Source organism: Eutrema salsugineum, unplaced genomic scaffold, assembly GCF_000478725.1.
Source record: "Eutrema salsugineum unplaced genomic scaffold, Eutsalg1_0 scaffold_2, whole genome shotgun sequence".
Taxonomy (NCBI): Eukaryota; Viridiplantae; Streptophyta; class Magnoliopsida; order Brassicales; family Brassicaceae; genus Eutrema; species Eutrema salsugineum.
This window is the reverse complement of record NW_006256829.1, coordinates 10,135,860-10,162,004: the sequence shown is the minus strand read 5'-3', so window position 1 is coordinate 10,162,004 and position 26,145 is coordinate 10,135,860. Positions and strand designations below refer to the sequence as shown.

At 35.0% G+C, this 26,145-nt stretch overlaps 5 protein-coding genes and 1 long non-coding RNA gene across 7 annotated transcripts; 5 read left to right on the top strand and 1 right to left on the bottom strand.

Annotated features, from left to right (window-relative positions):
* Nucleotides 1–5,449: 5,449 nt before the first annotated feature.
* Nucleotides 5,450–7,413, bottom strand: LOC112086732. Its single transcript, XM_024156301.1, has one exon. The coding sequence runs from the start codon at nt 7,074–7,076 to the stop codon at nt 5,616–5,618; it is 1,461 nt and encodes a 486-aa protein (XP_024012069.1). The 5' UTR covers nt 7,077–7,413; the 3' UTR covers nt 5,450–5,615.
* Nucleotides 7,414–7,641: 228 nt separating this feature from the next.
* On the top strand, nt 7,642–10,067 carry LOC18019192 (transmembrane protein 245). Its single transcript, XM_006401333.2, has 2 exons — nt 7,642–9,625; nt 9,716–10,067. Exons 1-2 carry the CDS (start codon nt 7,766–7,768, stop codon nt 9,809–9,811), a joined length of 1,956 nt encoding a protein of 651 aa, XP_006401396.1. The 5' UTR covers nt 7,642–7,765; the 3' UTR covers nt 9,812–10,067.
* A 3,373-nt stretch (nt 10,068–13,440) lies between these two features.
* LOC18019191 (E3 ubiquitin-protein ligase At1g63170) lies at nt 13,441–15,916 on the top strand. Of its 2 annotated transcripts, none has more exons than XM_024156868.1 (4): nt 13,441–13,550; nt 14,197–14,726; nt 14,821–15,193; nt 15,507–15,916. In XM_024156868.1, the coding sequence occupies exons 2-4, from the start codon at nt 14,230–14,232 to the stop codon at nt 15,651–15,653; spliced, it is 1,017 nt and encodes a 338-aa protein (XP_024012636.1). In that variant the 5' UTR covers nt 13,441–13,550; nt 14,197–14,229; the 3' UTR covers nt 15,654–15,916. The 2 variants fall into 2 exon arrangements, with proteins under 2 accessions (XP_024012636.1, XP_006401395.1); XM_006401332.2 differs by lacking the exon at nt 13,441–13,550 and adding an exon at nt 13,558–13,996.
* Nucleotides 15,917–16,660: 744 nt separating this feature from the next.
* LOC18019190 lies at nt 16,661–17,017 on the top strand. Its single transcript, XM_006401331.1, has one exon. It carries the CDS (start codon nt 16,661–16,663, stop codon nt 17,015–17,017), a length of 357 nt encoding a protein of 118 aa, XP_006401394.1.
* A 950-nt stretch (nt 17,018–17,967) lies between these two features.
* Nucleotides 17,968–20,256, top strand: LOC18019189 (calcineurin B-like protein 2). Its single transcript, XM_006401330.2, has 10 exons — nt 17,968–18,115; nt 18,705–18,758; nt 18,839–18,993; nt 19,122–19,204; nt 19,293–19,352; nt 19,437–19,545; nt 19,628–19,680; nt 19,779–19,859; nt 19,934–20,046; nt 20,193–20,256. The coding sequence occupies exons 3-10, from the start codon at nt 18,870–18,872 to the stop codon at nt 20,248–20,250; spliced, it is 681 nt and encodes a 226-aa protein (XP_006401393.1). The 5' UTR covers nt 17,968–18,115; nt 18,705–18,758; nt 18,839–18,869; the 3' UTR covers nt 20,251–20,256.
* A 2,424-nt stretch (nt 20,257–22,680) lies between these two features.
* LOC112086468 lies at nt 22,681–25,288 on the top strand. The gene is made up of 3 exons (XR_002899537.1): nt 22,681–22,717; nt 23,299–23,391; nt 25,249–25,288. It is a non-coding gene; the product is annotated as an uncharacterized LOC112086468 (long non-coding RNA).
* Nucleotides 25,289–26,145: the final 857 nt, after the last annotated feature.

Genomic DNA, 26,145 nt, shown 5'->3' with positions numbered 1-26,145 from the left:
GTTTTTGCGAATAAAAATGACTTCACATGTACGCTTGACCTCGAAATCGTGAAGCTTTAATTCCAAGATTTAGAAGTCTCAACAAGAACAAACTATGGAAGGGCCTACAAAAATAATAAAACAAAAAGCTGCATGTCCACGTCACCATCTCTTTGTATAATTTAACTATGTACATAAACTAAAAGTAAATAGTGCTGATTTGTGGATCCACCTCTTAATTAAAGTATTTCCATTTTACTATGACTAAAACATAACACCAATATAGTCAGGACCCGGTTCTGTTTGGTTCACAAATGAAATCTCTACTATTCTCTCTGACAAGTTTTATTTGATATGATGAAAGCAGTGGAAGTATACAATACACAGAGATTGATGGGCCTATTAATCAAGTCCATTTTTGATCAGTCCTTGTCCAACAATTTGTTAGTCACTTGGCCCGGTGTACCAGACGTCGGATGAGTTGGTGAAGAAAATCCAGCATGGGGACTTACGACCACAAACTCACAGGTCATTACATGAGGACAACACATATTCTGTAAATCAATTATTGGGAATTTCATTTATTTAGAAGATCTCAGAGATTACGCAGTCGACTTCTATATATTTTCTATTTTTTTTTTAGAAAAGTTTGCATTTCTGTATTATATATTTGTTCTAACATATAAACCATCGCACTACTTTTTTTTTCATTATATTATATGAAGGTTAGACTTGTGTAGCAGTTAAATACTACTCTTTAATTATTTTCTAAAAGAAATCTAATCAACTAATTTTGCAAGGGACCTTTTTGTAATCGATTTTTTATTTCTGTGGTAAAATGTAATTGAAGGTTAAGAGTTAATTTGAGAGAATCGGTCAGTACGTTGTTAAATTATAATTGCATCTCATAGTATTTGTGTATTTGCCTATGGATCAAAACATAATCTAGTTTCGCAAAATACTAGTTTCTACAAAAAGCTTTCATCAAAAAGCATAATTATTTGACAGAATTTGTTTCTTAATTTGGATAGGAAAAAAAAAGGTCTAGTGTTGGTATAACAATCACTAAAAAGAGAAACTTTGTGCAAAAAGTATAAAAAATGGTAATCCGTTTTGTGTAAAAGGAGTTATCGAATGCTTGTTTTGGGATATAAACATAGAAATACTTTGTTTTAGTACAACATCAAAGAGACACGAGAACGTGTTAGATTGTGACTCGCGTTAAAATATCTGGCCTTGTCGTGTCTTCCATGTTCGAGTCATGTGGCATTTTGGTTTGACAACTTGTGTTGGTCAACTGATCTAATTTACATTAACAAAATTTTATAAGGATTACTCACCCTAAGTACCAATTTATATATCCAGAAATAGACTATCAATCAATTTTAGTGAACTTAGTCTATATTTTTTTTTTCCGTCTAAATTGTTTTTTTATTATAAACAAACAAACCAATTTTTACAAACAAAAAAAATATCACAGCTAAACATCAAAGCAGAAACAGACCAAAAGGATTTACAACACAACAATGTCACCTTCTTCTATAAATGTATTCTGCATCCAAAAAGGGTAGCCCAAAGCTACATATGATTGTCGACGATCTTCATTCATAACACTTTTAGCAATAAGAGAAGCACCTTTGTTAGTACTCGGACTCTCAAAAACAGTTTTCCAATCCGAGATCTTGCTTAAAACTTTGGAGATTTCAAGAGCCTGAAACTTGAAGGAAGGCCAGGCATTAGGTCTCGATAAAGCTCCTATCAACTCTGAGGCTTCCGACGCAAAAATTATATTAGACTGATGCAAACTTGACATACTTTCCACTGCCCAGATCCAGCTTGCTAACTTAGCATCATTAAACGAAGGAATAAGGCTGAAGGAGCATCTACTATGTAATAAAACCACTCCTTTATCATTCTTTAAGACCCAAGCAGCACCTCCTATTGAGTTAGATTTATCCCATGAATGCCCAATATTACACTTTCTCCATGAAATAGGAGGATGCAGCCACTTCTTTGCTCTTAACGTGGCACCATTACGATCAAGCTCCTGATCCACTCTTTCTATTTCTTGAGCTAGAAACCATTGATTGGTATCATCTCTAATCTTATCCATAGTATCAATGGCTGAAAAATTCTTAGCTTCAAAGAGGAAAGAGTTTCGGTTTTTCCAAAGCAACCAAAGAATCCAAGGGTATAATCTTCGAATTTCTAAGGGAATATCTTTGTTTTTCCAGCTCATCAGCAAATAAAAGATATTCTGAAAAACTGAATTTTCATGGAAACCATATTTTGGAGTAGGAAATTGAGAAGAAGCCCATACCTGTCTTGCTCTTGTACATGAGAATAAAACATGATTTGCAGATTCACCTTCAAGACCGCAAATTTGGCACCGAGTGTCCATCTTCATACCTCTTGAAATGAAATTATCAACGACCGGAATGGCCCCGCTAATCACTTTCCACATGAATGTTTTGATTTTGGCTGGGCAGAGAGAGGACCAAATTTGTTTTTTAATTTAATCAAAGGAGGGTTGTCTTAACATCTCTTCTCTAACAACCGAAGCGTTAACTTTACTAGCCAAGCAAAATCCAGATTTCACCGAATATTCTCCACTCCTTTCAGCTTTCCAACACCAAAAATCAGGAGATGATAAAATCGGTTTGATTTTGATGATCAAATCAATGTCTCGTTGTAAAAAGTGTTCCTCCAGCTTGTCTCTATCCCACCAATTCCTTCTATGATCAATAAGATCTTCCACTTTTAATTCCAAATCTACTAGACTGTTTTTTCTAAGAGGAGCTCTGTAATCTCCATCCTCAATCCATAAGTCAGTCCATACTCTTATAGAAGCACCGTTACCAACCATAAGTCTTAAACCTCTCTCAAGGAGATCTCTTCCAAAAAGTATGCTTCTCCACCCAAAGGAAGGCCGAGTTCCTATTTCAGCATCTAGAATGTTATCATTATCATAGTATCTACTTCTCATAACCTGAGAGAAAAGACATTCTGGATCCTGAAGGAGTCTCCAAGCTTGCTTTGCCAACAACGCTTGGTTAAAATCTTCAATTTTACGAAAACCTAAGCCTCCTTGATCTTTGGGAATACACATCTTTTCCCAGCTAATCCAGTGAATACTCCTTTTATTCTGCTCTGTTCCCCACCAAAAATCAGCCATTGCAGAAGTTAGCTTCTCACAAGTATATTTAGGAAGTTTAAAACAAGTCATTGCATACACCGGCATTGACATAGCCACAGACTTAATCAAAACTTCTTTTCCTCCTTGTGATAACAATCTTGAGTACCAGTTGGACATTCTATTCTTGAAATTATCTTGAATATAAGCCAACATCTCTTTTTTTTTGGTCCACTGAAGCATTCCGGTAAGCCTAAATATTTGCCTGCTCCACCTTCATTGTGAATACCAAATTTTTCTTTTACCATCGTCTTCAGACTTTCTTCAACATGATCACCAAAAGTCAAGGAAGACTTATCACGATTTATTACTTGACCAGTGGCTTCGCCGTACTCCTTCAAAATACTTTGGATTGTTGCACATTGGCTTTCTTCTATCTTGCACATGAATAAGCTATCATCTGCGAATAACAAATGATGAACCGCAGGACCCGAATCCGAGAATTGAATACCATTTATTAGACCTTCTCTTTCAGCTTTATTAAGGAGATGAGTCAAACCTTCAGTGCATAGAACAAACAAGAAGGGGGATAAGGGATCACCTTGTCTTAACCCTCTTTCTGGAATGATTAAACCATGCGGTTGACCGTTAATAAGAACTGAGTAGGAAACTGATTTGACACAGAACATAACCCAATCTATCCATTTACGATGAAAACCAAGAGCCTTGAGAAGATCAGCCAAAAACCTCCATTCAACTCTGTCATAAGCTTTAGACATGTCAGTCTTCATAGCCATAAACTCTTTTGAGATCTTGGGATGAGTTCTTAAAGCATGAACAGCTTCATGGGCAATCATAATATTGTCTGAGATCAATCTTTCAGAGACAAATGCTGATTGATTTGGAGAAACAATCAGAGGAAGATGGGGTTTCAGTCTTGATGCTATGATTTTGGAAATAATCTTGTACATCACAGAGCAAAGACTGATAGGCCTCAGATCAGTCATAAGTGGAGACCCAACCTTTTTCGGAATCAAGCAAATTTGAGTGAAATTCCATTCTCTTGGAAAAAAACCTTTTCTGAAAAAATCCATAATCTCTAAAGATACTTGATCCCCAATCATATCCCAATAATGTTGAAAAAACAAACCGGTCATACCATCTGCACCAGGTGCACTATCCGGTTTAATAGAAAAGGCTGCATTCTTGACATCTTCTTTTGAAACGTCTTGGATGAGTAAATTATTAATGCTATCCGAAACTCTAGGCTTGAAATCCTTGAATGTATCATGAAAGTCTTTAGGATGAGATGATTTAAAAAGATCAGAGAAATACTTTACGGCCACATCTCCTTTAGAAGCTTCAGCTCTTTGTAAAATTCCATTACCATCCATCAAAATTTCCAATCCATTTCTGGACCTAGAGGCTTTCACCGAGGCATGGAAAAATTTGGTGTTTCTATCACCATTACTAAGCCATTTATCTCTGCATTTTTGCTGCCAAAAACTTTCTTCATCAAGATAGGTTTTAACAAGATCACTTTTCAAAGATGTCATTCTCTAAAAACAAGGAAAAACGGCTGAATACTCTAAATCCAGATCTTTCTGCAGTCGCTGTATTTTATCATTGGCATTCATATTATTTTGCCTTTTCCATTTACTTAAGGCTTGACGACAAGATCTCATCCTATCTGCCACACTATTTGCTTGATTCCTTGTAGAAGAATTCCATGCTTGTATCACTGTTTCTTTGACCAAAGGTTGGTGAAGAAACCTTTTATCAAATCGGAAACAACCTCTATAAGAGTCTTGGGAAGAGATCAATTTCACTAAAACTGGTCTGTGATCAGAACCTCTTTTTTCTAAAAAAGCTTGATTAGAAGCTGGAAAAATTCTAAACCATTCTTTATTCCCAAATCCTCGATCCAGCTTACATTGAACCCATGTAGTATTCCTTGTTCCACCCCAAGTGAATCCATTGCCTGTACTTGGGAGCTCAGACATACCGCAACCATTAAGCATGTTTATGAACGGAAGAAAAGAAGAGTCGCATCTTCTTGGACCACCCAGTTTTTCATCATTGTTTTGGATTTCATTAAAATCCCCAATCATGCACCAGCATTCTTTTCTATTTACACCAATCCTCTGCAATCTTTCCCACACCAACGGACGTAGACTTGCAGTCGGATCTCCATAAACACAAGACATGAAAAGGGTAATAGCTCCATATTAAGATCCATCAGATGCTTATCAACAAACTTGATGACCAAAATAAATGCTTTGTTGCTTTAATTTTAGAGTAAATTTCATGGTCGGTTTATATATAGTATAAACACGATCATAACCTAGCCACTCTTGAATATCTACAAGAACATCCATCGCATTCATCGTTTCCATCAAAAATAGAATCTCAGGGAAATGCATCTTCCGCATTTCCATGAGCCGCGGAACTGTCAAATTTTGTGTACGCCCCAAACCTTGATAGTTCCAAGACAGAAAGCTCATTAAGCGTTGGACGGTCCCTCATTTGGGACCATCTCTTTGTTGTTGGTCTTAGCAACTTTGGGAGAATTTTTTCTTACAGATTCTGTCTTCCTTTTATCCACGATCCCTTTCTCCAAACCATGATTTTTCTTTGCTTTACTCAAATCATTTTGAACCTCCGCTCCTTTTATCTTTCTTCTGCTAACATAAGGTCTCTTCCTCACATACTGTCTTTTCAGTTTTGTCCCGGATGGACTAGCTTCAGAGAAACCAGAGTCATATTCCGTTGAACAATTCTGGAAAAATAGAGGATCAACCATACCAGAGCAAACCACATTATCGCTATGAATAGATTGAAGCTGCGACTCCCAATTCATAGCTGTTCCAGCTTTTATGGCAGAGGACAACAATTTCTGGTCTGAAGAAGCGGTAACATCCTTTCTAGAGTTTGTCTCGGCCATTTCATAGTCATAAACAATCCCCTTTCCTATGTTGATATCATATGAGACTAACGGTGGCGGTTCTAAACGCAGAACAGTTTTTTTAGCTATTGGATCTTTTTCAACCTCTTTCAAAGATGATTTGATTCTCTCTTCCCTAATCTTCCTTTCATCTGGATTCACAACCATTAAGTATTGTCTCATACCTTCAAGAACTTCTGCTGCAATCTTTGGTTTACCTGTAATAGGGTGAATCCCAACTTGATCTTCTGATATAACTCCAAAGAGTGGGTCATTCTCCTTAAAAACAGCAGATTTTGATTTATCCGAGAGAACGTTGGACCTTCTATTTGCAGCATCAAGTTGTCTCCTTTTGATGAGAAGAGGACAAACACTTTGTTCATGGGTTAATCTTTGACAAGTGTAGCATCTTTTCTGAAGGCGTTCATAAGAGTAAAGAACAGTTTCCTTTCCTCCATCAGGCAAATTAACCTCCTTAAAAGTTCTCAGCGGTCTAGACACATTGAAAGAGACTTTGACTCGCACAAAATCCTGACTTTGAGCCTTAGCAGGATCAAAAACAACTTCAACAACACGACCGACGAATTCTCCAAGAGCCGTAATGGCACGAACAGTACGATGATTCATCGGAATATGACGGATCTGAACCCAAAGCGGGATGAACTGGAGATAATCTTCAGGGGGTTTAGCAACCCATCTTTCCATAGCTAAGGCCCAATCGTTATAGGTATGAACACCTTTCTCAAGAATCTCAATTAGGTCATGTTCTTCTTTGAAAAAGAACTGAAATTTCTCCTTCGTAAGAGCCACCCCTGTTACCTTGTCATACTTTTGCCATTTCCGTGGCATATCGAGGATTAAGTTAGCCATCTTTTGACAATCAGGATTCAACAATCTTCCAACCAAACTTAATCCATTTTCTCCACTTGAGCAGTATTCCGGAAGGTCTGGCATATCAAAGGGCTCTTCAACCTCCTCTAATGACATAGCCATCAACGCTTTGTCCATAGCAGCAGACATCGTTGGTAACTTTCTGGAAAAAACTTGATACTTGATCAAACACACAAAAATTTCGGTGGAACTTGGGTATAACACAAACTTGAAGCACTGAGCCAAAGAGAAAAATGAACTCTTATTTACTTTGAGAATTTTTGATAAACAAGAACTTTGACTAACTTTGACGAACACTGAAGAAAAACATGGAAATTCGGGTAATTTTGAGCAGATAAGATAGTAAATATCTTAATTTGGGTAAAAAACAAAAGAGATAAGAAGTTATTCAAACTAATGCTCTATCTTCTTTCAAAAAGCGAATACTCTGATAGAAGAAGAGAGGACTAAGCCCAAAAGAGGGAAACAACGAAACTATCAACCCATCTCATAATCATGGTTGTGAACTTTGTCTATATATGTAAAAAATGTTTTGTAAATGTAATGGAAAAAATTGAAGTCGTCTCATTGTGGTGTGGTCACAGACTAATATATTCGTCGGTTAGGGCATATCCGTCATTTCATGTTACTAGAATAGTTTCTCATTCTGTCTCCATTAATGGCCAATCATAACATCTGAGAAAAATAGATAAAATAATTATCTGAAAAATCTCTCTCTCCGTTTCTCCTTGCAGGCTTGAAGGCAACGCATTTATGTAAAAAAAGAAAACCTTTTCGTAGTTTTCAAAATCCGGTCTTGGAGGGAGAGAGATTGATCGATGGAATTGGTCCCGTACGATTCGGAGACGAAATCATCGATCCCCGAAAATCTCGCGTGGCAAGACATGTTTCGCTCAGCCTCATCGCGTAAGCCTCAAGACCCTTCTCCTTCTTCGTCTTCATCGGAGCCGCCGCAAAAACCCTCCGCCGTCGGAGGAGGAGAATCCGGCATGACGTCGCTATCCGCCGTTGATTCCCAAGCGCGTCTCGCTATCTACATAGCCATGGCTCACGCCGGTCTCGCTTTAGCCATTTTCGTCCTGTATTTCGCTGGGAAGCTATTGCAAGAGTATCTGAGACCGATTCAGTGGGCGATTCTCTGTTCGATTCCGTTGAGAGGTATCCAAGAAACCCTTGTCGATTTCTGGAGCGAGCCATTGAAATTAGGGCTCACCGAAGTGATTCTCGCTGTTCCGGTTTGGGTGTTCAACGTTTTCATCGGATCGATTGTGGATATCAAAAACGTATGCTTTAGGGTTTTTCTAAGGAGATCGAAACCCAAAAGAACGAGGAAGAGGAACAAGTCTGGGTTTTCGAAATTGGTCAAATGGTTAGTCTCGTTTGGTGTGTTTGTGATTGCTTATGAGAGAATTGGGGGAATTGGGTCTCTTGTGATCCTCTCTTTAGGGTTTCTGTTTAGCTCCAAGAATGTGGATTCGACTCTCTCTGCTGTTTCTTCTCTGAGGACTAACAGCTTTAGGCGAAGCCATTTCACTGCCTATTTCACCAGAGGGATAATGAAGAGACTGAACACGATCGTTGCAATTGGTTTGATCGTGCTCATGATTCTTGGATCTTTGACTGGTGTCATCTTCTTCTCTTACAAGATTGGTGTTGAAGGTAAAGACGCGGTTTTCTCTCTCAAGTCTCATGTCGAAGAGAGCAATTACGCTGAGAAGATTGGTATCAAGCAATGGATGGATGAGAATGATGTCCCTGGAATGGTAGATATGTACACAACGAAGTTCTATGAAACGGTTTCTGAGCAGATTGATAGCTTAGCAATGCAGTATAACATGACGGAGCTAGTCACGGGCATTAAGCATTTCGTGATCGGGCATCCTCAGAACACGTCAACGCCATCCACGGCGCTTATAGCTCCGTCTCCTTACACCGAGAAGCTGATGAGCTTGAGGACTCGGGTCAAGAACCGAGAATGGAGTCAGATATACTCGGAGGTCGATGTGATCTTCAGGGAGCTTATAATCACAAGAGAAGATTTAGTGGAGAAAGCTAAAGGCTTTGCTGTTAAAGGAATGGATGTATCACAAAGGGTTTTCTCAAGCAGCGCATCGGTTGTTGGAGGCGGAGCTAAGTTCGTCTTCTCCATAGGAAACTCGATAATCTCAGGCGCAGCGGAGTTTTTCAACTTTGTCTCTCAGCTGATGGTTTTCATTTGGGTTCTGTACATTCTAATCACGTCGGAATCAGGCGGTGTAACGGAGCAAGTCATGAACATGATCCCTATCAACCCAAGCGCTAGAGTCAGATGCGTCGAAGTCCTCGACTTGGCCATCTCCGGCGTTCTTTTAGCCACGGCGGAGATCGCCTTCTTCCAAGGATGTCTCACTTGGCTGTTGTTTAGACTGTACAATATACATTTCCTCTACATGTCGACAGTTCTTGCCTTCATCAGCGCTCTGTTGCCGATTTTCCCTTACTGGTTCGCGACGATCCCAGCTGCGTTGCAGCTCGTGCTAGAAGGAAGATACATTGTTGCAGTGACTTTATCTGTGACTCATCTTGTGTTAATGGAGTATGGTGCTTCAGAGATCCAAGATGACATTCCAGGATCCAATGCTTACATTACTGGACTAAGTATTATTGGTGGAGTGACTCTGTTTCCTTCTGCTCTCGAGGTAACCAATATAAAGATTGTATGTAACTTTAGGCACAACAAACATTTGGCGATTTTGTAATACTTTTTTTGGGGGGGTTTTGTGTTGCAGGGAGCGATAATGGGACCGTTGATAACGACGGTGGTGATTGCTTTGAAGGATCTGTATGCAGAGTTTGTTCTGAATGATCCGAAAAAGATCAGTTAGCTGTGTCATTGGTTTCTTCAAATAGGAGCTTCAAGTGCTTCTGCCATGATGGTTGCTTTGTGTTGGGAGAAGAATCATGTAGATTAGTAAAGAGAGAGAGAGTGAGACAGAGATCTTAAATTGTTAATTGTTTGAAGTGTTTTTTTTTGTTGTTGTTGTTCTTGGATTGTAATTTATGTAGTACGCAGTGAGATTTGTAGAATTAAATTTCAACTGTTGTCATCTCTGTTGTAACTTATGATATCTGATTCTTTCAGAAACCGTGTAAATTTTTTGGATAACTTTTTTTTTTAAAAGGCAAATAAGGTTTTTCTTTTCCTCGGTTCTTCAATTTTATTTATCGTGTGATTCCGTGTACGAGAAACATTGAATAAGATTAGAGAGAGGGGAGAGGCGAGAGAAAAGTTAAGTGCTTCTTCTTGTAAAAAAGAGTTATTAGTGTATTTCTTGTGCTTGTGTATCCAAAGATCTTCTTCTATAGTTTGGATCGTAAACTATTTGTTTTCATCGCTTTACTTTTTGTTGTGTTTTAAGATCAAACGAGTGTACGACGGTTTAAAGACGACTGATTGAGATTTCACAATTAAAAATAACTCAAAATAGATTAGCGTTGTCCATGTTAGGAAGTGCTTGGCGATCCTACCCGTAAGAGGGGCTCAAATCCTAATCAAACACTGGCTTATTATACAAGGATATGTTCTTTACTAATAAAATTACAAATCCATAACTAATCTGAACAAAAAAAAAAACAGTAACATTTTTAATCTTTTTAAACAAGAGGATCTTTCAGGAAAGGCCAGTTAGACCATCCACCATGATCGGTTATTGTTATGGTTGGGTGTGGAAATCGTAGTGAAACAGAGTTTGTTGTGGCTAGCTAAATGGTTCCATCAAAATAATTCCTCATTGGATTCGATTACCTTATAAGTCATTTTCATAAACTTTGCTTTGCATTATGTGTAATTTATTTCTAAAGCTGTGTAACTGCGAGTTACAATTTTTATCGAATCCATTTAGAGTCCTCGATAAATAAATTAAAGTTTCGAAAAGGAAAAATAAAACATTTTTTTTTTTTAAAATGGAAGTTGCATCAAAACACGGCTCGGTGTTAGTGATGTCGGGAGTATAATAACACCAAAAGAAGTGAGTCAGAGCCGTGTGACAAATGGGATTTCAAGCTATATAATCAACGTGTTTTTGTACTCGTGTGAAGCCACGTGTTAGGCTTTAATGTTGCCTTGAAAATTTTCCATTTTTCTTACAAAATAAACAATGATTGGTCAATGTTCTTGACATTTTCTCCTGTTATGTACTCATATATTTTTCCATTAACTGGCACCCGCATTGTCGACGAGGCCGACATACATATACAAAAACCTGATTTGTGGTCGACGATAATAGAAGAAAAAACATTGATATTCGATTAACGTTATGAAATGAAAGATTATGTTAGTTATCCTTATTCAAACTTTCAAAGTGTGGATCGTAAAGACTAAAAGACTAAAAGAGTACATGGCGTCGACTTACTACTAGTATTTAATTAGTTTATAATTACTAGTAATGGGTCATTAAGACGGATCTAGAAGTGTAACCCCTGCATGTCCCCTTTTAGTTTTAATACTAGTCAACAATTAGAATGATTCTTGTCTTTTAGGTAGAGTAAAAATAAATTTGGATTTTTGTGTTGTCAGTGTCAACTATATTACTCCATTAGTACTTACTATTTTAAGAGATATACCTTACTATACATATCAGTTTATATCTTATTCATTATCTCGGAAACTTCAACCTTTTTTTTGTATGTGAATGGCGTCGAATAAATTATAAGAAGTCAAAACATATAATGCATGATAGATCAAACAATCGTTGCCTTGTAGGATAATTATAAACATGTTATACATAGATCATGAAGAAAAAAGCGAACCACTCGATGAATCTCTATTATCTTTTCTAATGATTCTAATATTACTTCTTCTTTTTTTTAGCAAAATCTCATCTAATTTACTTACCCGGGGTTTTCAACTAAAACTTCAACTTTTATTCCCCAATAACAATTTTTTTACCGATCAAAATTCGCCACTAGAATTATTAAATTTTCTGATTATTTAAAAAAGAAACAAATTTATTTATAAGCAAATAGTCAAATCAGAACGGAAAAAATAATTGACCAAGGACCTCCGACATCAACTGAACGTTCTAGAATTTTATATCTTATTTCATTCAAAATTGGTTTATTGTATTATTATTCTTTACCACTTTCACATAATCCAACAAAATTTAAATAAAAATGGGACAAAAATAACGTGGAAAAAAAAAGAGAAGAAGAATGGCCCCCACCCTTCAACGTAGATGATAGAAACTCTTCTGGTTGTGATTAGCTAGCCAACCATCCCCACTCTTTCCATTTCCTCCCGCCACTTTATTAAATTTTCTTTGTCAAAATTATAATTTACACATTATTTATTTAACTAATTTCCAAAAGAATGTGTGTGTGTATATAAAGATATTACCAAAACACTTTGTTTTTGCAACAACAAAATTTTGGATTTTCGATACATACGTTTTATATGCTTTCGACCATGCCTTTAGTGATACATGCATTCTTGCCAACAAAAAGAAAAAAAAAAGAATCTAGAAGCAGTACTCAATAGTCAATATCCTCTAGGTCTGGGCACATTATCCGAACCCGAATAAGTTATCCGAATCCGACCCGAAAAAGAGAAACCGAATCCGAATCGAAACTGATAAAATATCCGAACGGTTTTTAAATTTTTAAATCCGAAAAACCGAAACCGAACCAAACCGAACCGAAAATCCGAATGGATATCCGAAATATCCGAAATACAATTATATACCCAAAATACTAACTACAATTAGATTTAATAACCTAAAATTACAATTATAAATCCAAAATATGAATTATTTTTATTCTGAAAATGATGAAAAATCCAAAATAATTTAAACATACTAAGTTTTTAGTTATATTTTTAAAATTTTGCCAAATTTTATTTGAATTTAACTAATTTTATTTAAATTTAATTATTTTTATTTAATTTTATTATTTTTTGGATATCTGAACCCGAACCGAATCCGATCGAATATAACCGAACTCGAACCGAAATTCCAAAAATATCCGAATGGATTTTCAATCTAAAAACCGAAAATCCTAAAAACCAAATTATCCGAACCGAATCCGAATGGATATCCGAACGCCCAAACTTATGAAAAGCCATGAAACGAATTAATAGTCGTGTAATATTAAAATCAAAATATCTCTTTTTAGTAAGAAATATAATATTAGCTAAATAATTCTTGTTTAATATCACATACAATATGTAGTAAATTCATTGGATTAAATCCTAGCCATACTGTTACAAGCCTAAAAAGTAAAAAGTTAAGTTATGGGCGCAGACAAAAAAAAAAAAAAAAAAGTTTCTTATGGATTTTCTATATTACTACTATAGTGGGAGGTTATCAACGCTGTCAGAAAAAAAGAAGAAGATTTTTCTGTTATAACAAACAAGGTGAATTGATGACTTCATCAAGATGTTCTTCTTATCCATTCTTTTAAAAAAGAAAACAATATAATAATAAAAAAAATACAAAAAAATAAAATATCTCTCCCTTGGCTCACAATTCTAGAGAGAGAGAGAAACAAAGAAGAGAGAGAGACGAGTCTGCTTTGGCGGTTGGAAGCAGCAGTTGCTATCTGAACATTGCTTCATAAACAAAATCTCAGGTGTGTTAGAAGATTAGGCCAACGGTTTATCTTCTCTCTTCTTCTTCCTCTCTCTGCGTTTGATTCTTCAAACCAAATCAAAAACAAAAAAACAAATCCTTTCTTTATAAATATAATCAAAATGGTTTGATTCTTGGTCGCCATCTCTCGCCCAACTTCACCTTCTCTGACATAATCGCAACACCTTCCTTTTCTTCTTCGTGATCATCTTCTTCTCTCGTTTCTATATCTACTCTATAAACGTGATCTCCCTCTTAAATATTTTTTTTGTTCATTTCACACAAAAACCCTTTTAAAAAATTGTTACTTTTTCCTTCGTTCCTGGGTTTAGTTTCGATTTGAAATTAAGCTTTCGTCTGTAAAAACAGAATCTTTTTTTGTTTTTGTGTGAAATCGTGGAGTTCGTGTACGGAGCTTAGTTTGCCTTTTTGATGGTTGCAGATAAGGTATCTGAATATATTCCTTGTGAATTTTTCATGTGTTTTTCATATTGTTGAGACATGAAAATTTCGTGACTTTTTTTTAGTTTCTAATCCTGTTGTGTGTGTTTCATGATCGTTTTGCTTATATACTTGAAGTTCCGTGCTCACAACTTATAAACTATCTGGGACTTGATTTTTTTTTTTTTTTTGAATTCCTTTTGAAGGTCTAAATCTTGAAAAGCTTGGAAAAGTTTCCAATGAATCCTCGTTATGAAACATCTTCTGATAACATCTCGATCACTATTTCATCATCTTCTTCGTTGAATACCACACCTCGAGGTCATGTGGTTGTAGCTGCTAGTGATGCTCAAGAGAGGGCTCCATCTTCGTTCTACATAAGATTAGCTATGAGGGTATCTAGAGCTAGATGGTTCATCTTCTTGAGAAGAGTGTTTCATTACCAGAACGGATCAAGATCTGATCTTGGATCTAATCCTTTCAATTCTAGCACTTGGATGATGTCTGAGCTCATTGCTCTGCTTGTTCAGCTCACTGTGATAACACTCACACTAGCTATCTCCAAAGAAGAAAGACCAATTTGGCCAGTAAGGCTATGGATTACAGGCTATGATGTGGGTTGTCTCCTTAGTCTTATGTTGTTATATGGTCGATATCGTCAACTAGACGTTCAACAAGGAAATGGGTTTGTTCTCGGCGATATTGAGCAGCAACAGAGAGGCAGAGAAGAAAACAGGTTACCTCCCAAAATCTAATCTTTGTCTATTCTGAATCCAAAACTTTTGCAAGATCCTGAAGTTGTATTGATATTTAAAATGTTGTGATTTCAGGAGCTCTCGTTTGATGAACAAATGCAGAACATCGCTAGAGCTTTTCTTTGCTATTTGGTTTGTGATTGGGAATGTTTGGGTGTTCGATTCTAGATTCGGTTCTTTCCACCATGCACCTAAGCTTCACATCCTCTGCGTCTCTCTTCTAGCGTGGAACGCTCTCTGTTATTCTTTTCCATTTCTCCTCTTCTTGTTCCTCTGTTGCCTTGTCCCTCTCATCAGTAGTCTCCTTGGATACAACATGAACATGGGATCTTCAGACAGAGGAGCATCAGATGACCAAATCTCTAGTCTTCCTAGCTGGAAATATAAACGAATCAACGACAAAGCTTCTGATTCTGAGTCTGATTCAGCTCCTGCAACCGATGATCCAGTAAGTCCTAATCTTTTTGACTCACTAATCAATCCAAACCTAAAAGGTTTCTTAGGACAGTAGATCTTGGTTTGAATGAAATTCCGCCTTTTAAGACTGGAATCTTGATATCACTATCATAATAGGTGTCACAGGTTAGCCTAGTCTCGGTTTATTACTATCTGCATATTTTGGTTAATCAATTAGATATCCAATCATGTTAAAATTGAACAGGTTTAATCTGTTTGATGCACTCGGGGGAATCTGAATGTTGTGTATTAGTCTAATTCATTGAAAAAGGACTAGATTTTGATTTTTGATTTTGATTTTGCAGGAGTGTTGTATATGTTTGACAAAATATAAAGACAAAGAAGAAGTAAGGAAGCTTCCATGTTCACACAAGTTTCACCTCAAGTGTGTAGATCAATGGCTTCGAATCATCTCTTGTTGTCCTCTCTGCAAACAAGATCTTCCAAGATGAAAAAAAAATATAAACCCTAAAAGAAGACAAAAGATTATGAGTCAAAATCTCTAATTAAGTTCGATACCTTTTTTTTTTGTTTCTTCTCTCAAATGTTTCTTTTTTTTTCATTTTTTTTTGTTTTGATTTGAAGCAAGTTGGTTACTTGTGTGAGTGTCCAAAATTTTGTACAGAGAGCTCACCAGTAATCGTAAAGTACATTGTGAGGAGATACAAATCACAATGCTACAACATTTATAGAATATATCTTTATGTAGTGTTTCTATTTCACATGCTTCTTTCTCTTCTTGGCCTTAATATTAATTTTCAATTTATATGCCTCCAATAACATGAGCTAGTAAACCCTGTAACTACACTAAGTTTTAGTTATGTACCTAAATTAAGATACCTGATTTTCATGTCTGGTATAAAGTTTGGACAAGGCATCTAAATAATTTGAGATGATTTTGACTTCAAGTCTTCAACAATCTTTTTTTTGGTCAACTACTTGACTTCAACAATCTGAGGTGTTTTAATTTGGGTTTGGATTCTAAGGTCGCCCCCATGCTAAAAATAGGTACAAATCCAAAAAAAGTCAAATGTTTTGGATTTTTTTTTTTTTTTAAGTTACAAGATTTTTTGAATTAGACAGTTCTGGATTTTCAGTTTGGCACTTAGACAATTTTTTTTTCAAATATATTTTGACTAATCAAAATTTGGTTTATTCATAGTTTTTCCCAATTAATTGAAGATACATAATATTATCCATGCACAAAATTGGAAGTGTGTAACCATAAAAAGAAGAATATAACCACCAAGTCAAATATTTTCCCCCAATTATTCTTCTGCTTTTTCTTTCTAGAATACTAACCACCAGAATCTTAAAAAAAAAGCAGTTTGTCAACAACCTTGTATGACTATTTTTAGATGGCTTCTCTCACAAGTCACCATATATTACCACTAACTTCATTCCCAATTATCAACAACAACAACAACACAAACCAATATTCTATATTTTCATAAAAACCATGGTGAAAGAAAACCCTTCAACCCTAATTCTGGGAGAATCTACGGCGGAGAAGAAGTATTCCATAAGTTTAGCCATGATCAAATCCAAACCTCCCAGTGGCTCCGCCGTTGAACCGATCAAGAAACAGAGCCAAGACCAAAACTCACCGAGTTTACGCCGTTGGGGCTCGTCCTCCGGCTCCGCTAAACTGGGGAGGCAAAATTGCTTATGTTCTCCGACGACACACGCTGGTTCTTTCAGGTGCAGGCACCACCGCGTCGAATCTTTGACACGTGCAGGGTCTATTGGATCGAACCTAGCTGTGCTATTGTCATCCAAGTCGAGCCGGTTTAGTGACACCCTCAAGGCTCAGTAAACCGAATTTTATAGTATGTGTTCGGTATAATAATTTTCTGTTTTTTTTTTATTGTATATTTTCTATTGACATTGTTCAATAATGTGTACAAAGACTGGTTGAAATCGGTATTTAAAACGATTCAAGGTTTCACCGGTTAAATTTATATTTGAGCATTGATTACTTGCACATTTTATTACGCATTATCAACTAAAATTACAATTGTGCTATCACACTACCTGAAAAATGAAATACAAATATTTTTTTTCAAAACATTTTATTTGCATTAAATGAAATCAATGCAAAAATGCATCGACAAAACTGTTTGAAACCGATTAAGCACTATCCGACTTTATGGAGATCAAGATTATAAATCCTGAGAACGGTCTCAACTTCTGATTTGATACTAGCATACATTAGATTCTATTTCTTAAAACATGCGCTAAAAACGTTTTGATTGAATAAAATTTTACATTCATTTAAAATAAAAATCATAGCAAAAGTTAAAGAATGATTTAAATAACCCAACAAGAACACACTCACTCGTAAAATTTATGTCGTTCGATTCATTTGGTTTAAATTTAATCTCAGTTTAAACTCCACCACCGTGTATCAAGAAAGAAAGAAATCAAAGTTTAAAACCGTACATTTCATTGGAGAAAAAAGAACAACTTATGTTAGTGAAGTGATTTCCATTCTAATTAATTAACCGAAATAAAAACCAATCGAACCAAACCAAAAGCTAAACGTTGCCGTATAGAGCAAGTTTTACTCTCCGATAAACGACGTCGTATTATACAGCGCATTATTTGACACAGGCTCCACAAACTCGACGTGTGACATAGCTTCTTCTTTAAACACTTCTTCGCGGCTTAACAAGTGTATCAACATAAGTGATTTAAATAAACAAAAGAGATTAATTAATTTGGGATTATGTTTATTATTTTTTGTTGTATTTATTTATTATATATATATTTAAAAGATTTTTCCAGGTTTTGATTTGTTCTTCAACTCTCAGCTTTACGGAATCGTCTCCGCCTTTCTCTCACCTTGCCAATCTCCAGCTTCAACCGCCAAAAGTCGCCTTGAGATTTAAGATTCAAAGCAAACGAAGAATCGGTAAAATTTCTATTCGCGAAACCAATTCAATTCATCTACTGATTCTGAGTTACATAACGTAATTTATGATCTAGATCGTTTTTATCGCATTCGCTGGATCGATATTAGCTTATTACGACATGCTGTTTCGATTGTTCAAATCCGATTTTCATTATGAATCTCTTACACGCAATCGCAATTGGGTTTTCCAGTTCCGACGATGATTATTACTATTATCGTATTTTTGTCGGGAGCATTAGTTTAACTCTAAGCCTGTTCCATAATTGTGATGTTTAAGGAAAAGAAAGAATGATATTTTTTTGGGGGTTAATGCTTGAGTGGGAATTAGCCATTAAATTTCTTATCTTTAAGTATTTTGTCAAGGATATGCGTCAGTTTCTGTTTATGTGTGGACATTAGTAATCATCTGGTAATAATGACAATGACTTGAGTTTTCTAGTTTGTAAGCAATGTGTTGCCTTTATTGACTTGAGATTATAACATTATGAATCCTTGTACTGATCCTACCTTAACTTTCCAAGCTGTGTTACATAAAATCTTATGAGCCAAAAGATTTAAGTGATTTCATCTCATCCCCTTTACATTACAGATAATCGCAGAGCGCCACGGGTTTTCTCAGACGGAATTAGGAAATGGTGAAAAGGTGAGTTTTTATTTGTTCATATAGAGTTTTTTTTTTTAGTTAGAAAAGTTTCTCAGTGTATTGTGTTGTTTGTTTAATAGGCATGGAGAGTTTTGATTTGCTTAAGATATCATGTCGCAGTGCGTAGACGGTTTCAAGCATTTATGCACCTCTGTTTTAGGGTGTTTTGATCTCGATTTATATAAACAATCCGGAGGACTTGGAGACCCTGAGTTGCTTGCGAGAGACACTGTTTGTATGCTACTCAGCTTCTCTAATCTTGTGTTTTGTTTTTTTTTTTTAAATTCGGGTATAAGATTCTAAGGAACACTATTAGTGGAACAAAAATTCATTATGATGACTGAATTTGTTTTTGGGGTGCAGTTAGTGTGAGTGAAATAGAAGCTCTTTATGAGCTGTTTAAGAAAATCAGCAGTGCCGTGATTGATGATGGGCTAATAAACAAGGTAAAGCTTGTGTAATCTTTTTGGCTCATCTGTCGCTTGTTGACACAATCTTGTCAAGATTACTCATCTCTTGTTAACTTTGTACCAGGAAGAGTTTCAGTTGGCTTTGTTTAAGACAAATAAAAAAGAGAGCTTGTTTGCTGATCGGGTGATGTTTCTTTCCAAAAAACCTCATTTTGTCAAAGATCAAGTGTTGGAAAAAGTAATGCTGAGATATGTGATTTGGTTTCAGGTTTTCGATTTGTTTGATACAAAACACAATGGAATACTGGGGTTTGAGGAGTTTGCTCGTGCTCTCTCTGTCTTTCACCCAAATGCGCCTGTAGATGACAAAATCCACTGTACGTCCCTAATGACTTGGGATAAAGAAGTCCTCATTAATTTGGTGTCAAAATTCATGGTATATATATATTGTTTTTACAGTTTCATTTCAGCTATATGATCTTAAACAGCAAGGGTTCATCGAACGTCAAGAGGTAAAGCTTCCATATCTTCAAATAGCTTCTCCATAAATCAACCTGTAAAACTGCACTTTATCATCCTCACTGACATTTTCGTCGATCATTTTGTTCAGGTGAAACAAATGGTTGTGGCTACGCTTGCTGAATCCGGAATGAATTTGAAGGATACTGTCATAGAGGATATAATTGACAAGGTACGTTAGTTACTTTCTCTTCTTCGACCAGATATTTGCTATGAAAGTAAATTTCCCGAGTTTTGATTGTTCAGACGTTTGAGGAAGCAGACACGAAACACGATGGAAAGATCGATAAAGAAGAGTGGAGAAGCCTTGTTCTTAGACATCCCAGCCTTCTTAAGAACATGACTCTTCAGTATCTCAAGTGAGTTCCAAGTCTTTCTGTTTACGTAACTGGAATTGAATCTATACAACAGAATTGCTTCTCTGGTTTCTTTTTTCTTCTTATCTTTCTTCATCTCGATGATATGCAAATTAAAGGTCGTGATCTTGTTGTGTGCGTGCTTGCAGGGACATTACGACTACGTTTCCGAGCTTTGTGTTCCATTCTCAGGTTGAAGATACCTGAAACAAACAAAAAAAAAACAAGACATTAATGTACTGTTGAAAGTTGTTCTATCAGTTATGCTTTTTTTCTTTGTTTCATTTCTTAATCGTTGAACTCATTTATTTTTTATTGAGCTTTTTTGTGAAGGGGTTTTTATCCTTTTTGATGTTGCTTGGCCTTTCTGTAGATACAACTTTTGCATCTTGATCTTATGATTATATTATATGTAAAGTTTCAAGATTATTGATCCACGACACACACCTTCATGGATTATCATCATGTATGACAGCTGATCATGGTGAGAAACAAGATATGATGATAAGAACTATAATAAAATAATAATATCTTTTGGTCTTGATTATCATCCTAATATTCCTCTTTTTGATATTTATGATCCTAGGAATTGGAATAATCCTGACAATAAAACAAATTATTTATTGATTGAAAAAGGACCACAAAGAGAAATGGATCTTGCGTTTCTTATTGACGATAAAACTAAAAGGCATTTTGCATATAGGCATTATTCTAGAAAGTGGTGTAATGGGGAGATTCATGATAGAAAGTGGTTGGTTTACTCAAAGCATGTGGATAAAGTGTATTGTTTTTGCTGTAAATTGTTTAAATCTCATGGTATCTCAAGATCGTTAGCAAACGAATTGAGGACCATATGGCTAACATGAGAGATTGAAAGATTAACCATATTAGTGATAGAACCATAATTAATAGTGATAGACTAAAAAATCATGAGAGAAGTGAGGAGCATATGGCTAACATGAGAACTTGGAATGAGTTGAAAGTTAGAATCAAAGTAATCTAACTATTGACAAAGAATTCCAGCAAGATATTGCAAAAGAAAAAGAACGTTGGAGACAATTTTTATATAAAATAATTGCAATTGTGAAATGTCTTTCGAAAAGAAACTTAGTCTTTTGAGGATCAAGTCAGAAGCTCTATGAAGATTGTAACAGTAGTTATTTAGGAATGATTGAGATGATTGCTGAATTTGATGTGATTATGCAGGGCCATATTATATGCATCCAAACTTATGAGATACATTATCACTATCTTGGGCATAACATTTAGGATGAGCTGATTTCTCTTCTCACTCATAAGGTTAGGCTTTCTATCACAAGTGTTATCAAAGAGGCAAAATATTTTTATCTTATCCTTGATTACACACCAAATGTGAGTCATCAAGAGCAAATGAGTATAATCATACGATGCGTAGATATGTCAAGTAAAAAGATAAGAATATAAGAATATTTCATAGAGTTTATAATAGTTGATGATACATCGGGTCTAGGTCTCTTTAATGAATTACAAAATGCTCTTAAGTCTCTTGATCTTAATATTGAGAATGTGAAGGGACATTGTTATGATAATGGTTCTAATATAAAGGAAAAACACCAAGGAGTTCAAAAACGATTAGTTGAAATTAATTCGAAAGCATTGTTCATGCCATGTGTTTGTCATAATTAGAATCTTGTTGTTAGTGACATGATTCATTATCATGTGAAAGCTGTATTTCTTTGGGAATTGTGTAACGCACATACACTTTATTTTCAAGCTCTACCAAAAAATGGAATATTTTACTTAAACCATATTTCATGTTTTACGATAAAAATCCGTCTAGTTGGAAAGTTCAAAAAAAAAAATATGTTAAGACTAAGGTATCAAACAGCCACATATAAGATCAGCTTTACTAGAATTGTATACTTTGTGTGATGATGCTATATCTAAGAATCAAAATGAAAGTTTGGTTGATGCACTTGAAAATTTTGAGTTTTTACTTGGTATGATTATTTGGCATACACTCTATACCATAAGAAATTACAAGCTAAATCAATTTGTATTGATAATGTTATCAAACAAGTAGAAGGTGTAATATCTTTATTTTATTTTTTCAGAAATACAGAAATGATTGATACCATAGTATGAATATAGTTAAAAAAACTTGTTGATGATATGGATGTGGGTGATATATTTCCAAATAAGCGTTAGAGCTTTAGGTATGCATGTGATGACCAATCTTTGCACAATCAATTTTGTTTTCTTTCTTGTTTAGAGTTTGTACCTATAAGCCTAGCTAGAAGTTTTTTGAAAAAGATGTCTCTTGAGTGGCATCTTAGGTCAAGTGGAGGAGAAAATAAAGAAAGCTACTTTTATGAAATCACAACTCCAACTGAAAAAAGGAAGATAACTGTTTTGGAGAAGGAGTTTATCTATCTTCTGGCTGAAGAGGTCTTCAAGGGAGTGATCTACTTCAAGATCAAACAAATCAAGAAGGAGCAGATCCAAGGAAGACTTTCAACCCAAGAAAAGCTTCTCAAGGTGCTATTCTCCAAGCTTGATTGTGTTGGAGATGGGCACGAGAAGAAGTGGAGCACTCTAGCTCATAGAGGTGTGATTCTTCCTCTTCCTATGTGCGTCATGGTGTGAGTCTCTTGTACAAGGGGATGAAGTGATGCTGACAAATGAACAGGAAGAGGTAATTCTTGTTTATCTTTTCTTTTTCTTTATGTCATGTCTATGAAAACTTTATTAGTAGTGCTAATGTTATGTGTTTGATGATTTATTTTTTTAGGTTGCATATAGGCATTATCCTACAAAGTTGTGTAATGAGAAGATTTATGATAGAAAGTGGTTGGTTTACTTAAAGCATGTGGATAAAGTGTAATGTTTTTGCTGTAAATTGTTTAAATCTCATGGTATCTCAAGTTCGTTAGCAAACGAAGGATTGCAAACGAAGGATTGAAAGATTAGAACTATATTAGTAATAGAGTTAAAAATCATGAGAGAAGTGACGAGCATATGGCTAACATGAAGACTTGGAATGGGTTGGAAGTTAGAATTCAAAGTAAATCTAACTATTGACAAAGAATTCCACCAAGAGATTGCAAAAGAAAAAGCACGTTGGATACAAGATTTATATAGAATAATTGCAATTGTGAAATGTTTTCGAAAAGAAACTTGGCATTCTGAGGATCAAGTCAGTAACTCTATAAAAATAGTAACAGTAATTTTTTAGGAATAATTGAGATGATTTCTGAATTTGGTGTGATTCTGCAGGATCATATTAGACACATCCAAACTCATGAGATACATTATCACACTATCTTGGGCATAACATTCAGAATGAGCTGTTTTGTCTTCTCTCATAAGGTTAAGTTTTATATCACAAGTGTTATTAAAGAGGCAAAATATTTTTCTATTATCCTTGAATATACACCAGATATGAGTCATCAAGAGCAAATGAGTATAATCATACAATGCATGAATATATCAAGTAAAAGGATAAGAATAGAAAAATAGTTTAGAGTTTATAATAACTGACGATACATCAGGTCTAGGTCTCTTTAATGAATTAACAAAATGTTCTTAAGTCTCTTGATCTTTATATTGAGAACATGAGGAGACCATGTTATGATAATGGTTCTACTATGAATGAAAAACACCCAAGAGTTCAAAAACAATTAGTTGAAATTAATTTGAAAAGCATTATTCATGCCATGTGCTTATGTGCTTATCATAGTCTGAATTTTGTTGTTAGTGGTATGGCTCATTTCTGTGTGAAAGCTGTATTTTTTGGAATTGTATAACGTATATACACCTTATTTTCAAGCTCTACCAAAAATAGAATATTTTACTGAAACATGTTTCATGTTTTACGATAAAAAATCTATTTAATACTAGATGGAAAACTCAAAAAAAAAAAAAAAATTAAGACTATAAGGTATCAAGCAGCCACAATAAAATTGTATATTTTGTGTGATAATGCTATATCTAAGAGTAAAAATGAAAGTTTGGTTGATGCACTTGAGAATTTTGAGTTTTTACTTGGTATGTTTATCTGACATGATATTCTATACTTCAGATAAAAAAATTGATATTCTATACCATACAAAATTACAAGCTAAATTCATTTGTATTGATAATGCTATCAAACAAGTAGAAAGTATGATATATATTTTTTTTTCAAAAATACAGAAATGGTTGATTTAGCTTTTGTATGAATACAGTTAAAACTTGCTGATGATATGGATGTGGATGCTATATTTCCAAATAAGCGTGAGAGTTTTAGGATTGCATGTGATGAAAACATCTCATGCTCAATTTTTTTGCAGTCAGTTTTTGTCTTATAGTCTTTCAAATTTTAGTTTGAGCCTGAAAGATATCTCTTGACCCAACTCCCATTCAAGAGATATCTCTCTAAAAAAATCTCCAGCTAACTGGCTCCACTGATTATAACTTATGTAATCAGTGTGCGGTGAAAAATCTCCAGCTATCTGGCCCCATCAACAAAAGAAGTGAAGAACAGCTCTTCATCCTTGTCATTTGCTTTGCATTTAAGAAACTAGATTTGAGATTGAGTTTGAAAGTGGATATAGAAATGATTTTTTTAAGAGCATAATTTGTGGAGGAGAGAAGAATGAGAGAAGAGAAGCCATGGTAGAGGAGAAGAAAGATGATGAGAGAATAAGAAGAATGTTCTGTATTCATAGAAGACAGAGTTATAGTCATTGATACATAAAGAATTTAAGATTGTAACATTATAAGTTGTTTGCCTAGATGTTTTTTTAGCAAGTCATAGATTGTTCACATTCATCTTTTGAATTGACTTTCAAATTAAATTCATAAGGGTGACTTCCAAAAGTTAATTTATAATGAGTTCAAGCTCCAAAATCAAATAAAAATCATAATTAAAGCAATTAAAATTTTAAAATAATATTATTTAATGAAAAAAATATCGATTAATCATTGATCAATCACCGATTTTTGATCTAAATGCTAGTCGGTGCCTGTCTGCCCGCTTACTGCCTAGCGATTATTTAAGTACTGATTGTAACTAATGAAATTAGTGTGCCTTTATGGAAAAAAAAGCTTTTGAAAGACTCCATCAACAAAAGAAGTGAAAAATAGCTCTTGATCTTTGTCATTAGTTGTGCATTTAAGACTCATCTTGGATTTGAGATTGGAACTGGATATGAAATAGGTTTTTGAAGAACAGAGTTTGTGCAGGAGAGAAGAAAGAGAGAAGAGAGGCCGGCCATTGCAGAGGAGAGGAAATATGATGAGAAGAATAAGAAGAATGTTCATGAGGAAGTCAAATTCCTCTGTATTTATGAAAGACAGAGTTATGTCAGGTTGGGTCAAACATGAAATTTATGAAAATCTCGGTTCATGTTATGAAAGACAGAGTCATGTGGGTGTACAAGCCCTATTTTCCTTATCTTTCAAAAGCGATAACTTGTTCAAAAAGAAATAAACAAGATAAAATTCTGGTCAATTTTTTCTTTGATCATTGATACATAAAAAATTTAAGATTGTAACATTACAAGTTGTTTGCCTAGATATGCTTTTTAGCAATTCATAGATTTGTCATATTCATCTTTAGAATCTAATTGACTTTCAATGAAAATTCAGAACATTGACTTCCAAAGGTAATTTATAATGAAATCGAATAACGCAATCGAGATGGATTCAACTGAAGCATGTCACAACTACCTATAGGAAGTCCGATTCAATGAGTAGATGAATTCAATTGGTCCGCAACTGAAAATTTTACATTTATTAATTTTGTTTAATTTGTTTTTTTTTTTAAAACAAGGCGTGAAGGAATGTTTTAAGAAAAAGCTAACCAACTTGTAACATTTCGCGTTTTCATTACTCGTGCTTTGTCGCAGATTTAGCCAATAATATTTTTGTATTTATTCATCGCATGTTTGGTATATATATGTGATGTGGTTTAGTCGAAACCATTTAGATTTTTGTGAATTTTGTTACTTATTTAAATTTAGAAAAAACAAAATTTCTCACGTTGCTTATGTACGCACATTTTCATTTCTATTCACTTTTTTTTTGGGGATTCAAAATCTACGGAGATTATTCAGTTCTATACCATATATTATTGCCCTA

What these genes read in the sequence shown, in the direction of transcription:
- LOC112086732 (XM_024156301.1), bottom strand. Translation starts at nt 7,076, where the DNA reads ATGTCTGCTGCTATGGACAAAGCGTTGATGGCTATGTCATTAGAGGAG.
- LOC18019192 (XM_006401333.2), top strand. Translation starts at nt 7,766, where the DNA reads ATGGAATTGGTCCCGTACGATTCGGAGACGAAATCATCGATCCCCGAA. An exon ending in TGTTTCCTTCTGCTCTCGAG is followed by an intron (nt 9,626 to 9,715) that starts GTAACCAATATA and finishes TTTGTGTTGCAG; the next exon opens with GGAGCGATAATGGGACCGTT.
- LOC18019191 (XM_024156868.1), top strand. Translation starts at nt 14,230, where the DNA reads ATGAATCCTCGTTATGAAACATCTTCTGATAACATCTCGATCACTATT. An exon ending in AGAGGCAGAGAAGAAAACAG is followed by an intron (nt 14,727 to 14,820) that starts GTTACCTCCCAA and finishes TTGTGATTTCAG; the next exon opens with GAGCTCTCGTTTGATGAACA. An exon ending in CTCCTGCAACCGATGATCCA is followed by an intron (nt 15,194 to 15,506) that starts GTAAGTCCTAAT and finishes TTGATTTTGCAG; the next exon opens with GAGTGTTGTATATGTTTGAC.
- LOC18019190 (XM_006401331.1), top strand. Translation starts at nt 16,661, where the DNA reads ATGGTGAAAGAAAACCCTTCAACCCTAATTCTGGGAGAATCTACGGCG.
- LOC18019189 (XM_006401330.2), top strand. Translation starts at nt 18,870, where the DNA reads ATGTCGCAGTGCGTAGACGGTTTCAAGCATTTATGCACCTCTGTTTTA. An exon ending in ATGATGGGCTAATAAACAAG is followed by an intron (nt 19,205 to 19,292) that starts GTAAAGCTTGTG and finishes ACTTTGTACCAG; the next exon opens with GAAGAGTTTCAGTTGGCTTT. An exon ending in AGAGCTTGTTTGCTGATCGG is followed by an intron (nt 19,353 to 19,436) that starts GTGATGTTTCTT and finishes ATTTGGTTTCAG; the next exon opens with GTTTTCGATTTGTTTGATAC.